The sequence below is a fragment of the Dendropsophus ebraccatus genome, chromosome 15 (assembly GCF_027789765.1).
Source record: "Dendropsophus ebraccatus isolate aDenEbr1 chromosome 15, aDenEbr1.pat, whole genome shotgun sequence".
In the NCBI taxonomy this organism is placed as follows: Eukaryota; Metazoa; Chordata; class Amphibia; order Anura; family Hylidae; genus Dendropsophus; species Dendropsophus ebraccatus.
In genome coordinates, this window is record NC_091468.1 from 45,167,416 (window position 1) to 45,181,659 (window position 14,244).

The following is a 14,244-nucleotide window of genomic DNA, read 5'->3' on the forward strand; positions in this document are numbered from 1 at the left end:
ATAAGTATTTGGTCAGTAACAAAATTTCATCTCAATACTTTGTTATATATCCTTTGTTGGCAATGACAGAGGTCAAACGTTTTTTGTAAGTTTTCACAAAGTTGGCACACACTGTTGTTGGTATGTTGGCCCATTCCTCCATGCAGATCTCCTCTAGAGCAGTGATGTTTTGGGGCTGTCGCTTGGCAACACGGACTTTCAACTCCCTTCAAAGGTTTTCTATAGGGTTGAGATCTGGAGACTGGCTAGGCCACTCCAGTACCTTGAAATGCTTCTTACGAAACCACTCCTTCGTTGCCCTGGCGGTGTGCTTTGGATCATTGTCATGTTGAAAGACCCAGCCACGTTTCATCTTCAATGCCCTTGCTGATGGAAGGAGGTTTGCACTCAAAATCTCACAATACATGGCCCCATTCATTCTTTCATGTACCCGGATCAGTCGTCCTGGCCCCTTTGCAGAGAAACAGCCCCAAAGCATGATGTTTCCACCCCCATGCTTTACAGTAGGTATGGTCTTTGATGGATGCAACTCAGTATTCTTTTTCCTCCAAACACAACAAGTTGTGTTTCTACCAAACAGTTCCACTTTGGTTTCATCAGACCATAGGACATTCTCCCAATACTCTTTTGGAACATCCAAATGCTCTCTAGCAAACTTCAGACGGGCCCAGACCTGTACTGGCTTAAGCAGTGGGACACGTCTGGCGCTGCAGGATCTGAGTCCCTGGCGGCGTAGTGTGTTACTGATGGTAGGCTTTGTTACATTGGTCCCAGCTCTCTGCAGTTCATTCACTAGGTCCCCTCGCGTGGTTCTGGGATTTATGCTCACCGTTCTTGTGATCATTTTGACCCCACGGGGTGAGATTTTGCGTGGAGCCCCAGATCGAGGGAGATTATCAGTGGTCTTGTATGTCTTCCATTTTCTAATTATTGCTCCCTCAGTTGATTTCTTCACTCCAAGCTGGTTGCCTATTGCAGATTCAGTCTTCCCAGCCTGGTGCAGGGCTACAATTTTGTTTCTGGTGTCCTTTGACAGCTCTTTGGTCTTCACCATAGTGGAGTTTGGAGTCTGACTGTTTGAGGGTGTGCACAGGTGTCTCTTTATACTGATAACAAGTTTAAACAGGTGCCATTACTACAGGTAATGAGTGGAGGAAAGAGGAGACTCTTAAAGAAGAAGTTACAGGTCTGTGAGAGCCAGAAATCTTGATTGTTTGTAGGTGACCAAATACTTATTTTCCACCATAATTTGCAAATAAATTCTTACAAAATCAGACAATGTGATTTTTGGGATTTGTTTTCTCATTTTGTCTCTCATAGTTGAGGTCTACCTATGATGTAAATTACAGACGCCTCTCATCTTTTTAAGTGGGAGAACTTGCACTATTGGTGACTGACTAAATAATTTTTTCCCCCACTGTATGTGCTGCTGTTTCGTCCAACCTCCATCTCTCTAAGGTCAAGAGATTTACATGATCAAGTACATTTAACAGTGTATATTGCACTTTATGTTTAACATTTAATCTTTATTAATTGTATTAATAAACTTTTTTTCTTTAAAAAGCCAATAAAAAAGTTTGACCTAAAGAGGTAGTTCAGCAAGAAAACATTCTTTTAAATCAACTGGTGCCAGAGATTTGTAATTTTATTTCTATTAAAAAATATCAAATCTTCCATTACTTATCAGCTGCTGTATGTCCAGCGGGAAATGGTATCTTTTCCATTCTGGAGAGCAGGAGAGGGTTTTTGTGGGGATTTGCTACTATTCTTGACAGTTCCTGACATGGACAGAGGAGTCAGCTAAGAGCACTGTTTTAGACTAGAGACAATACACACTTCCTGCAGGACATACAGCAGCCGATGAGTGCTGGTAGTCTTGAGATTTTTTAATAGAAGTAAATTACAAATCTCTGGCACTTTCTGGCACCAGTTGATTTGAAAATAATTTTGGTCAACTGCTTCCCCATTAAAAGGGTTCTACAGAAAATAGGTCTAAAAGGTCTTGAACCTTTGCCCCTTTGTTTTTGTCAGTGGCTGTACCTGCTATTGCAATTCAGTTCACTTGAATAGGGTACAGCTATAGTGAGCTGTAATACCAGAATCGGCCACCATCAGAAGTACAGAGCTGTTCTTGCTACATGAAGCCACCCCCCTCCCTCTTATTCTGGGCTATCAATTTTGTAGTACTGAATATCAATAGAGTGACTGCTTTGTCAGTGTAGATTAAAGTCTTGTATACTGATCCATGATTATTTTCTGTTTAGATCCTTGTTGGTGTATGCACCTTCTGACCAGCAGCCAACACTTGGAAGACCTAGGGAGGCAATGTCAGAGGTAAGTACAGACATGTACACTATAATACTGTATACTATAGGGTGTAGGAGGTTTGTTTTAATGATTGTCATCAGAACTCATCCGTTATGAGTTGTTGCCACAAATTGGTTCTTTTACTATTGAAGGGTTACTTCGGCTTCCTTACCTTTCTGCCCCAGTTCGGAAACCACCAACTCCATTTGTTTTTGGGTAATTAAATATAATCAGCGACTATATTGCACCTGTGCGTAAATTCAATCATTTCATGTAGAATTAAATATTGAGCTCTCTATGCTGGTCTTCTATGTGATGATGCTGTATTTTTTAAGATTATTAGACACACTTTTTATTCTGCTGAAAAAAACACGTAGCAATCTGTGTAATAGTCCAGAGTGAGGAGGCGGTAGAATCTGAGCTCCATGTTAGTTAAAGGTGATGGCAGCGGGGTGTGTGGGAGCAGCGTGTACTGTACAGCTCTCGGCTATCTGCTCAATCTGAACAATTACATCATTACATCTTACAAACAGACCATTCAGTGGGCAGATAAGATACAGTAAATCTGTGCAGTGTATGCTATGGCCCTTCCTTTAAATCAACAGGTGCCAGAAAGTGAAATTTACTTCTTATCAGCTGCTGTATATCCTGCAGGAAATGGTATGCTTTCCAGTCTGGAGAGCAGGAGAGGTTTACTAAGGGGATTTTCTACAGCTCTGGACAGTTCCTGACACAAACAGAGGTGGCAGCAGAGAGCACTGTGTCAACCTGGAAGGAAAACAACACTTCCTACAGGACATATAGCAGCTGATAAGTACTGGAAGACTAGAGATAGTTTAATAGAAATAATTACAACTCTATTGCACATTCTGGCACCAGTTTTTTAGAAAAAAAAGTACATTTTTGCATAACTACCCCTTTAAGGGGCCAATACGCTGTTTATTTTTATATGACTATTTCTTTTTTTCTCCTTGCAGGCAGAACAAATCATATACGATCACTTCACTGACGAAAAATTCATTGAGCAGTTGATTAAATTTCTGTCTTTAGAAGATCGGAAGGGGAAGGACAAGTTTAACCCACGCAGGTTTTGTCTTTTTAAGGTAGATCTGAGGATCATTCATTTCCATTCTCTTTAGAGTATTTTCACATGTAGCAGGAGTTGCACTGATGTGGGTCTGTTCAGGATTTGTCGCTGTGACATCTAACAAGAAAGAAAAGTCAATTAGGGGAGTTTATTTTCACATTTTATTTTACATGCTGGTCTGAAGCTGAAGATATGCTATATTGTGCGGGTACTGTAATATACTGCACATTTTCCACCTGCCGATTATTTGCAGATTTCTGCAGACTTCTTTTAAGGTAGAGAGTAGAGATAAGTGTGAGCATGTTTGAGTTGGATCACTCGGCATTTGAATCCCAGTGGCTGAAGAAGTTGGATACAGCCCTAGAGAGTCTAGTCTGGAAATCCATGTTTTCCTGGGCTCCCTAGGGCTGCATCCAACTTCTTTAGCCACCGCTATTCAAATGCAGAGTGATCCAACTCAAGCATGCGCCAGTTGCGCTCATCTCTAGTTGGGAGTGAAATCTGCAGCATAATCAGCAGGTTTGTCACTTTGTGCAGCCACCCTAAGGGTACTATTACACGGAACGATAATTGGCCGAATCGGCCTTATCTGGCCAATTATCGTTCTGTGTAATAAACACCACGATCAGCCGATGACAACGATTATCGGCTAATCGTTCATATAGGTTTGCACCTATAATTGTTAGGCACCGACCGCGCATCGCTACGTGTAATAGCGGTGCGTGGCGGGCAACCGGCAATTCCACAAGCACCATACTTTACCTAGGCATGTTGCAGGGCTTCTCCTGCACTCCTTCTTCCTCCCAATCCCGCGCGCAGCAGCAGCTTCGGAACGGCCTGTCTGAGCTGACAGGCAGCTCAGCCAATCACTGGTCAGGACCGCTGTGGCCAGTGATTAGCTGAGCGATCTGTCATCTCAGACCGGCCGCTCCGAAGCTGCTGCTGCGCACGAGACTGGGAGGAAGAAGGAGCGCAGGAGAAGACCTGCAACGCGGTTGGGTAAAGTATGGTGTTTAAACAAGGGCTGCAAGGACAATCGGTAACAATGTCCCTGCAGCCCTCGCTAAACGATTATCGGGCCTTGTAATAGGCCCAGTAAACAAGCGTCGATCTAGCAGATCGGCGCTCGTTTACATTATTGATTGGGCCCCCATCAGCCCGTGGAATAGGACCCTAAGATCAAGAAAAACCGTAAAACAAGGCTGTCTGTACTGAATACTTTAGCCAAGACGACACACAAGCTTTCTGCATGCTGTATTGACATTCATGCTGTGTTCTGTTAGAATATTAGGACCTAGGTCAGGGGCAGGGAACCCTGGCTCTCTAGCTGTTGCAAACTACAACTCCCATCATGCATGGGCAGCTAAAGCTTTGGCTGTCAAGGTATGATGGGAGTTATAATGTTGAAACAGCTGGAGAGCCAAGGTTCCCTACCCCTGACCTAGGTAGTCTGGATACACGCTTCATAAAACAAAGCAGAATCCACTACAAGAAAATGTGTGAATGTTACTTATGAAAGATTTTTCCTTTTCTTCAGGGTCTTTTCAGGAACTTTGATGATGCTTTCCTGCCAGTTCTCACCCCCCACCTGGAGCGTTTGGTGCAGGACTCACACGAAAGCACCCAGAGATGTGTGGCTGAAATAGTTGCAGGGTTGATCAGAGGCTCCAAGCATTGGACGTTTGAAAAGGTAAGTTTGGCCATTTCAGATACAAGTGATATGTAAAAGAGGCATGGTGGCCCCTTCTAAAAACAAAGCTGGTATAGTGATCATTTGATGGGAGAAGTCTAGCATCTGTAGCTGTTGTCAGTCTTAGGGTACTAATACACAAAGGGATTATCGGCTGCACTTGGCCGATTACCGGCTGTTCCGGGCTATAATTGAATCATGTAACAGGTCACATTTTAAATCAACGTTCAGCTGACATGCACAATGTTGGCTGATAGTTGATTTAAAACATGATCTAAAATCCTGATAATGATAGACCGTCTCCCTGTGTAACAGGAGACGCAGCAGCAGACCGCCGCCCTCTCCTGTGGGCCACCCGGACAATCTAAAGATCATCTGGGCAGCTCCCTGCACTCCCCACTCACTCGCTGTCGGTGCATGTAACGGTGCCCACAGCGAGCAGGGAACGAGGAACAAGCAAGCGCTGACCTGACAGGTCGGCGCTCGCTTGCTCTAGTAAGTGTATTACATACTGTCGTGGGTTTTCTTAAAGGGAACCTGTCACCCCCCGTGCCGGGGCAGAGCCCAGCTGACCCTGAAGGCCCTTATACGTACCCCGTGCACGAAGTCCCGCTCCTGGACCCGCTCCCAATCTCAAGATATCACCATCGGATGCTCAGCGTGCGCTTATCAGAGTCCGGCACTCATAGAAAATGACGGCTCCATTCATTCTCTATGAGCGTCGGACTCATCTCTGATGAGCGCGCGCTGGGCTTCCGACGGCGATATCTTGAGATTGGGAGCGGGTCCAGGAGCGGGACTTTGTGCACGGGGTAAGTATAAGGGTCTTCACCGGGGGTCAGCCAGAGCCTGGCTGACCCCCGGTGAAGACCCTTATACTTACGGGGGGTAACAGGTGTCAGGGCCTCTTTAAGACTTTTATATTAAAGGAGAAGTCCGACGAAAATTTTTATTAAAGAATTGTATAGCCCCCCAAAAGTTACACAAATCCCTGATATACACTTATTACGGGAAATGCACAAAAAGTGTTATTTTCCCTGCACTTACTACTGCATCAAGGCTTCACTTCCTGGATAACATGGTGATGTCACTTCCTGGATAACATGGTGATGTCACGACCCGACTCCCAGAGCTGTGCGGGCTGTGGCTGCTGGAGAGGATGATGGCAGAGGGACACTGAGGGGCACAGAGCACTGGAGGGACACTGAGCATCCCTATGCTGGTGGTGATTTGTATAACTTTTGGTTGGCAATACAATACTTTGCCGGAATTTTCGCCACACTTCTTCTTTAAGTTACACTTACATTAATATCAGATCATTGGAAGCACCTAATTCCCAACATATCCTGACAGATATCTGATTGCATGGGCTGCAACACTCATGCAAGTATGTTATTTCTTATGGGGCACAGCCTCCATACATTGGCTAGCAGTGATGCTTAGTATTGCCACCTGTCACTTCTATGGGATGAACTGTAGTACCAAGTGTACAGACCTGTTACTGATGAGAGAAAACCCATCTGCCTATGATGTCTTAACATCCAGGACTGATACATAAGTGGACATACATCACAAAATGAGAAAAAGCAATATCATTCTTTTTTCTACTTTTGTTTTGTTTGTATACATGGGCTGCAATGCATTCAATTTACTACTGATATATTTAGGTACCAGTCATAGGATATTTAATGTGGTGGGCAGTATATCAAATCTAGAGATCTAGATACATATATCTATTTATATAATTTTTACATTTTAAGTGTCACTGTCACTTCACAAAACTTTTGACATGCCATAGAGACATGTCAAAAGTTTTGCTAGGTCCGGGTCTGAGTGTACTGATGGGAGATGAAGCACTGCAGTGTATCTTCTCCCGGCTCTGTGTCGTGATCAGTCGTACTTATAATGCAGCTCTATGGAGCCTAACTAATCAGTCTGACTAATCACATGACACAGAGCCGGTAGAAAACGCACCATCTCCAGATCGGTACAGGTCTGAACATTCAGACCTGGACCGATCAAGACTTTTAGGGGCTACCGCATTTATCACCTGTCCATAGTATGCATAACTGCTGCTTCAGGATTGTACAGTGCTAAGGAACTAGGGAATCGCTCAGATCACCTGTTACACTGATCGGTGGTGCCCTGAACAATCATACATTTGTCAGCTATCCTGCACAATTAAAAAAAACTACATAATTTGCATAATTAAGTCCTTATTATTTAAACTATTTTGTACAGGTTGAAAATCTATGGACGTTTCTGTGCCCCTTACTGAGAACAGCATTGGCCAACATTACAGTGGAAACGTACAGTGACTGGGGAACATGTGTTGCAACTTCATGTGTAAGTCATCTTCTTTCTGTGAGGGTAAACCCTTATTTATTTATTTTTTTCATTGCTGCAATGCACCTTTGTTATTTCATATTTTATATCGGGATATAATGTTTTCACCATGTTATACATCAGCATACAATTTTGACAGGTTGCTGACGTATACACATACTGGTGTCTCATGGGTAAAACGAGATGTGATGGGCCTGAAGATAACCTCTGTGCCCCAGCATTAGTATATGATGCAGGAGAAGTATTCCGGCACTCACCAATGTTCTATTACGCTATCTCTTCAGTGTAGCATCAAGCAGGTACATGGAGGATGCGTTTTGGCTAAGATAGCCTTCATAAGCTCGGTACACTGGGACAGTTACACGATCCAAGACAGGATCTGATGAAGGCTCCATTTACCTGCATGATGTAATGCTGAATAAATAGCATTAAAGAATGTGGGTGAGTGCCGGGATACTACTTTACCATTGCTTGACTGTAGATTATACACCTACAACTGAATTACCCGCTGAAATAAATTTAGTTATGCATACTATCACAAAAGGACATGTTAAAGCGAATGAACCATCAGGTACATCGCTTTAAGATTCTTAACAGGAATAGACTGGTGCGGGGATGACGAATGCCGCAGTCCTTTTTATGAGTCACGCACGGTGTGGGTGTATTTCCGGGCACCGGCCCAGCCTGGAGCACTGGAGGTGTGCCCGTCCGCCCTTAGTGTGATGATCTACCCTCCCCTCTGTGACACGGCTCCATTAGAATCAAGCCGCGTCACAGATGGGGGAGGGTTTTGTCACACTGGGAGCGGGCGGGTCCACCTCCAGTGCTTGAGGCTTGGCCGGTGCCCAGGAATACACTGGCGCAGTGAGCAGGAATTGGGCTATCCCCATGCTGGCGACAGTCAATTCATGTTAAAATCTTAATGTTAAAATGGTACATTTGCTTTAAAAACAAAGACTTGTGAGAAAAGAGGCCGGGCAGCTGGGACTGCTGAATGCAATATAAAGTGATTTCACTGCATCACATATATGCGCAAATAAAACAACCTACCACAATTGCATAAAACGGACCTATAAAGTGTAAGTGCTATGGTTCATGCTGTGGCATCTACAGTATGTGCAAAGTAAACATCATTCAAGATGCAACAGTACATGTACGCCACAATAAGTATGTGAAAGATACAGTACCTGATGTTCATTGTCAATTTCCCATTTCCATTGTTTGCTGCAGGAGAGCAGAGATCCTCGGAAACTTCACTGGTTGTTCGAGCTGCTGTTGGAATCTCCAGTGAGCGGAGAAGGAGGCTCCTTTGTGGACGCTTGGTATGTGCAACCCCAGAGTACCCCAAAAATGTTTACATGAATATATCATCGTTACACATTCCTCCACCTGCCACAACTTGTATAGAGAACACCGATATGGATGGACCATTATAGTAACTGCCGCAATATTCTCTTTTCTCAGCCGACTATATGTTCTTCAGGGAGGTCTGGCACAACAGGAGTGGCGAGTTCCTGAGTTACTTCACAGACTGTTGATGTATCTGGAACCTAAATTAACCCAAGTCTACAAGAATGTACGAGAGCGTATCGGAAGGTAAATTTCTTGTGTAGGCTTGTCTGTATTTAGAGGGGCTCTATTTTTTGAAGGGTCCTTGGAAAATAATCTTACCACAAAGTGCCGGAACCTTCATTGATTAGCTGTAATCTGTGGCATTAAAGGGGTAAAGTTATCCCCTATACACATGTATTGTCTGTTACCTATAGCTCCATTTCTACCTCTAACCCTATGGAGTGCTTTCTTTGCAGTGTGCTGACTTACATATTCATGATCGACGTCACTCTGCCAAACACTGCAGCCACCAAATCTCCTCGTATTTCGGAGTTCACAATGCGTGTCCTCGAGAAGCTGAAGCCCCTCATGGAGGCTGATGAGGAGATCCAAAACCACGTAATGGAAGAAAATGGAGTCGGAGAACAAGATGAGAGAACCCAGGCCATTAAGTTGATGAAGACCAGTAAGTGCTTAAAGTGGTGATGGCTTTTAGTTGTTAGTAAAAAAAATATTCATACAGTAAATGACAGCTGTATTTCACTAGTGTTGAGTTGTAATGTATTTTATGTGTTGTTTTTTTTTTTTCAGTATTAAAATGGATTATGGCAAGTGCAGGACGATCTTTCTGTACTGCAGTCCCGGAGCAGCTGCAGCTTCTACCACTGCTGTTCAAGGCAAGTCCAACTCTGCCCAAGGCTAAGGGGGCTATTACATGGGCCTGATCAATGCTGTAAACGAGCACCGATCCGCTAAATCTACGTTAGTTTAGCAAGGGCTGCACGGACATCGTTAGCAATGTCCGTGCAGCCTTTGTCTAAACCGTTTTTACATTACCTTTACAACATCTCCTCCTGTGCTCGTCTTCGTTCCTGGTCCCGTGCAGCTTCAGAGCGGTCCATTAGAGCTGACCGGCCAATCACTGGCCAGGACCGCCGTGGCTAGTGATTAGCTGCGCGGCTTGTCAGTTTAGACAGGCCGCTCTGAAGCTACAGTATGTGGGATCGGGGAGGAAGCAGAACACAGGAGGAGACCGGAAATGTGAGTAGGTAATGTAAAAACTGTTCATTGAATCGTCGGCCGTGCATCGTTATTACACGTTGTGATGTGCGCTCGGCACCCGATGATTTTAGGTCTGGACCTAAAGAATTGATCAACTGATGATTGTTATCTCTATTAGGGAATGTGCACACTACAGAATCTCGGCAGAACACCCGTCGTGAATTCCCCAGTTCGCACCTGTTGCCAGATTCTGGCGGCCACGCATATCTCCACTGCTCCCATAGATTACATTCTATGGTTTGCCAGATTCCGCCGTCCACCCATAGAATGAAGCCTATAGGAGCAGCAAAGACATAGTCCGCGAGGGTGCGATCTGTGGAATCTGTGACGGGTGTTCCATCGGGATTCCGTAGTGTGCACATTCCCTTACACGAAGCGATAAGCGGCTGAATCGGGCAAATTTGGTCTATTATCGCTCTGTGGAATATATATGTATAGGGCCCTAAGACTGTAGGATTGTAGACTTGTACTTCTATACTATGCCATTCACATATCATCTCCTGTTTTTATGATTGGATAGTTTAGTCTTGTAAGCTTTTCCAATATTTGTTGTTTTCTCAGTCATATTCTCCTCCTATTGCACAATAGATTAAGAAGGCTACAAAACTCTTTCCTTTTTTTTTTTTTTTCCTGTATGTCCCAGTAGATTGCACCTGTGGAAAATGACACCAACTATGATGAGCTGAAAAGAGATGCAAAAATGTGCTTATCCCTGATGTCTCAAGGGTTACTCTACCCCGAGCAGGTGCCGATGGTTGTCGAAGTTTTAAAACAAGTGAGTTTCTTTCCTTCTTTTCCATGGATCAGTATTGCAGTCTTTCTTCCCAGTTTATTGAGATCTCAGAACATAGACCCCCATGATCATAACATGATTGCAGAGGTTAGCCATATGTTGTGACTATATGAGGCTTTCATTTTAATTTATAGGCCTTTAAGGACAAGTCCAGGGATTTTGAAAATCTGGCAGCGGGGAATTTGATAACGATTAGGCATTTACCTCTCCCCGTGGTGAGTGTCGGGACTGGTCTTGGGACCCCCCTGAGTTGTGATGATGTCGTGACTCTGGGGAAAATGCCTGTCCCGGGTGATGGACTGGCCGCTACGCCAATCAGTGACTGGAGCACCGTCCTGCCCTAGTCACTGACTGGCTGAGCAGCCAGTCCATCAGCCAGGTCGTGATGTGTACACTCTGTAGATCCCAGAGCCCGGCGGTGGTCCTGAGGTCAGTTTTGTTGCTTTCCGTTGGCACGGGGGTAGGTAAATTGTTACTTATCAAATTCCCCCTGCCAGCTGCCTGATTTTCAAAATCCCCGGACTTCTCCTTTAAATGGTATTCTAATCTCACTTATAGTGGACCCATTGGATATATGATATGGCCCCAAAAGGGTACTAAACATTATATATATTTCTTCCGCTCACAGACTAAAACTAAATATGTGGTATGCAGGAAGGTAAAATCTTGCCTCATAATGACCCTCTTATTCACCTTCACTAAAAACATTGTGCTTTAGGGGCCACAGTATTCATCTAGGGGTCCAGGGTGGAGTATTGGAGATATGGAAGAGGGTACAATTGTGCATGTAGGGAGAACTGTCAATCACTGAGTAGGACTGCCCACTTCACTGTTTACTCCAAAATTGGCTAGGTGGTCAAGTGGGCGGTCCTACTTAGTTTTTACTCTCTCCCTACACTTATACATAGACAGCTGTCAATCTCTGTGTAGGACCGCACATTACTTAGTCCAATTTGAGCAGAGATTTACATTGGTAAAGTACAAGTATTAAAGAAACCTATCCCAAAAAACTATATATCAATCTGTTCAGCTCATCTACCTCTTTAACATTATGCCTGTAGATTGGACAGAATTTTCAGTATGACCTGTTCCCTTTAACACACACCAATGTTTTTTACACCGCTTATCAAATATTGTGTTAGAGAGAGCTGCACTTTACAACAAAGTTGTGCCTTCAGCTTTTGTATTTCTTCAGTACATGACTCCTCTTTGCTTTGTCTCTCATGTGCCTGTTCTGGAGATCTGGGATAATCTAGCTGTTTGGATATAGGGCTCACAGCCCAGATGATGACTGTGTGTATTGCTCAAAAATCTTTGCTAAAATGTTGACTAGTTTTAAAAAATGATGTCTTTTTTTATTGGTCTTTTCTGCCTTTTGAATCTGTAGACAGCAAAGTGCGGTTCGTGGCACGCAAGATACACAGTCTTGACCTATACTCAGACGATGGTCTTCTACAATCTCTTTATATTCCTTAGTAATGAAGAAACTGTTCAAGGCATCAGGTGGCTGGTTCTACAGCTGCTGTCAGATGAGCAACTGGAGGTAACCATTTTGGCTTTAGCTATTCTAGATTCCAAGGTTTTACATATTTTATTCTGTTACATCAGAAAAATATAACAGGTTTACAATTGTGTCAGATCTTGCTGTTACATGCATGTTGTTGTTGTTGTTGTTGTTGTTGTCATCTGGCCAGAATCTACCAGACAAACACTTTAGGCTTCTTTCTCATGTAGTATAAGTGTCCTATGTGCCCCCATATAGTAGTTAGGTTCCCTGAACGCCTCCCTATAGTAGTTAGACTCCCTCAGTGCCCCTCTGTGCATTCATATAATAGTTTGGGCCCCTGCTGTGCAACCATATAGTGGTAAGGCACCTATCTGTACCTCGTTATAGTGGTTTGGCCCCTATGTACCCCCGATATAGCAGTTGGGCACTTCTCTGCAGATAATATCCCCCATGTAAGCATCACTCTTAGGTAATTACCCCTGGTAGTCATCACCCCACCCCCAGTAGGTAGCATCCTGTTGAGATAATCCCCCTGCTAGCCTGACAATAGGTACTATCCCCACTAGGTGGTCTGTAGATGGCCGCTGTGTAGTCACCCTTTAGTAGATATTCCTTGTGTTATCCCCTTTTAGTAGATGGCACCCAGACAGTGTAGTTCCCCTTTTAGTAAGCCCCCCCCCTCCACCCACCCAGTTTATGGCCCCAGTGTAGTCGCCCTGTCAGTATATGGCCCCCAGTATAATCCCCTTTTAGTAGATGGCCCCCAGTGTAAGCCCCCTGTCACTATATGGCCGCCAGTATAATCCCTCTATCAGTATATTGCCCCCAGTGTAGTCCCCTTCTAGTAGATGGTTCCCACTCAGTATATGGCCCCCAATGTAGTTGCCCTGTCAGTATATGTTCCTCTGTTTAGTCCCACTTTAGTATATGGCCCCCAGTGTAGTCCCCCTGTCAGTATATGACCCCAGTATAGTCCCCCTTCAGTAGATGGCCCCCAGTGTAGTCCACTTGTCACTATATGGCTGCCAGTGTATTGCAGTATATTGCCCGCAGTATAGTCCCCCTTTAGTAGATGGTCCCTATTTAGTATATGGCCCCCATTGTAGTTGCCCTGTCAGTATAGTCCCTTTTTAGTGTAGACCCCCTGCCAGTATATGACCCCAGTATAGTCCCCCTTCAGTAGATGGCCCCCAGTGTAGATTAATAGAAAAAAAAAAAAACTCACCTCCCACACGCTCCCTCGTCACTGCAGCACTTCTCAGCCCTGTTCTGTCATCTGGGGCACAGGCGGCGTGTGCTACAGATGCTGCCTGTGGCAGAAATTCCGGCTGCTCCTGACAGGTGGACACACACTGCCTGTTCCAGACAAACGAACATGGGAGGGAAGCACTGGGAGACCTGCAGCGACAGGGGAGTGTCTGTGGGAGGTATGTTTTGTTTTTAGTGTGCTCACTGACACTGCAGCTACACATCACTTGGAAGCCCATGAATCATCTGGTGGGGCCCTGGTACAGCTGTAGTGAGTTCAGATGTGGTCAGTTCCGACTGCTGTGGGGACCCCCAGGAGCCCTGGTTGCTGTCCGAACCACCCACAGTATAATCTGCCACTAGTGGGCCCCAACACTTACCTTGGTAAGCTGGGCCCTGAGCATATGCAATCTAATGATTACTTACATAAATCCCCTGTAGGGATTTAGTAAATGTAAAAAAAAAAGGATAAAACTCCAGTATTGCTGATTTTTTTTTTCTATTCTATATCAGAAAAAATATGGTACCAATAAAAACAATAGATTTAGAAGGAGACGAGAGCACTGCTTCAGTGTAACCTGGAATAAGTAAAGGGTTAAATATAAGCTGTTCATCATTCCGTAAAAATGACATTATAATTTGATTCTCTAGGT

At 44.3% G+C, this 14,244-nt stretch overlaps 1 protein-coding gene across 2 annotated transcripts in view; it reads left to right on the top strand.

Moving 5' to 3' along the window:
- The window catches only part of PSME4 (proteasome activator subunit 4), a 107,173-nt gene that overhangs the window by 86,002 nt on the left and 6,927 nt on the right, over positions 1-14,244 (top strand). For both annotated transcript variants that reach the window (XM_069954213.1, XM_069954214.1), the window contains 10 exons: positions 2,265-2,334; positions 3,285-3,410; positions 4,932-5,084; positions 7,326-7,430; positions 8,661-8,752; positions 8,895-9,026; positions 9,239-9,447; positions 9,573-9,658; positions 10,690-10,818; positions 12,224-12,379. In XM_069954213.1, coding sequence (XP_069810314.1) covers positions 2,265-2,334; positions 3,285-3,410; positions 4,932-5,084; positions 7,326-7,430; positions 8,661-8,752; positions 8,895-9,026; positions 9,239-9,447; positions 9,573-9,658; positions 10,690-10,818; positions 12,224-12,379 — 1,258 coding nt within the window. The remainder of the gene's footprint in view (positions 1-2,264; positions 2,335-3,284; positions 3,411-4,931; positions 5,085-7,325; positions 7,431-8,660; positions 8,753-8,894; positions 9,027-9,238; positions 9,448-9,572; positions 9,659-10,689; positions 10,819-12,223; positions 12,380-14,244) is intronic.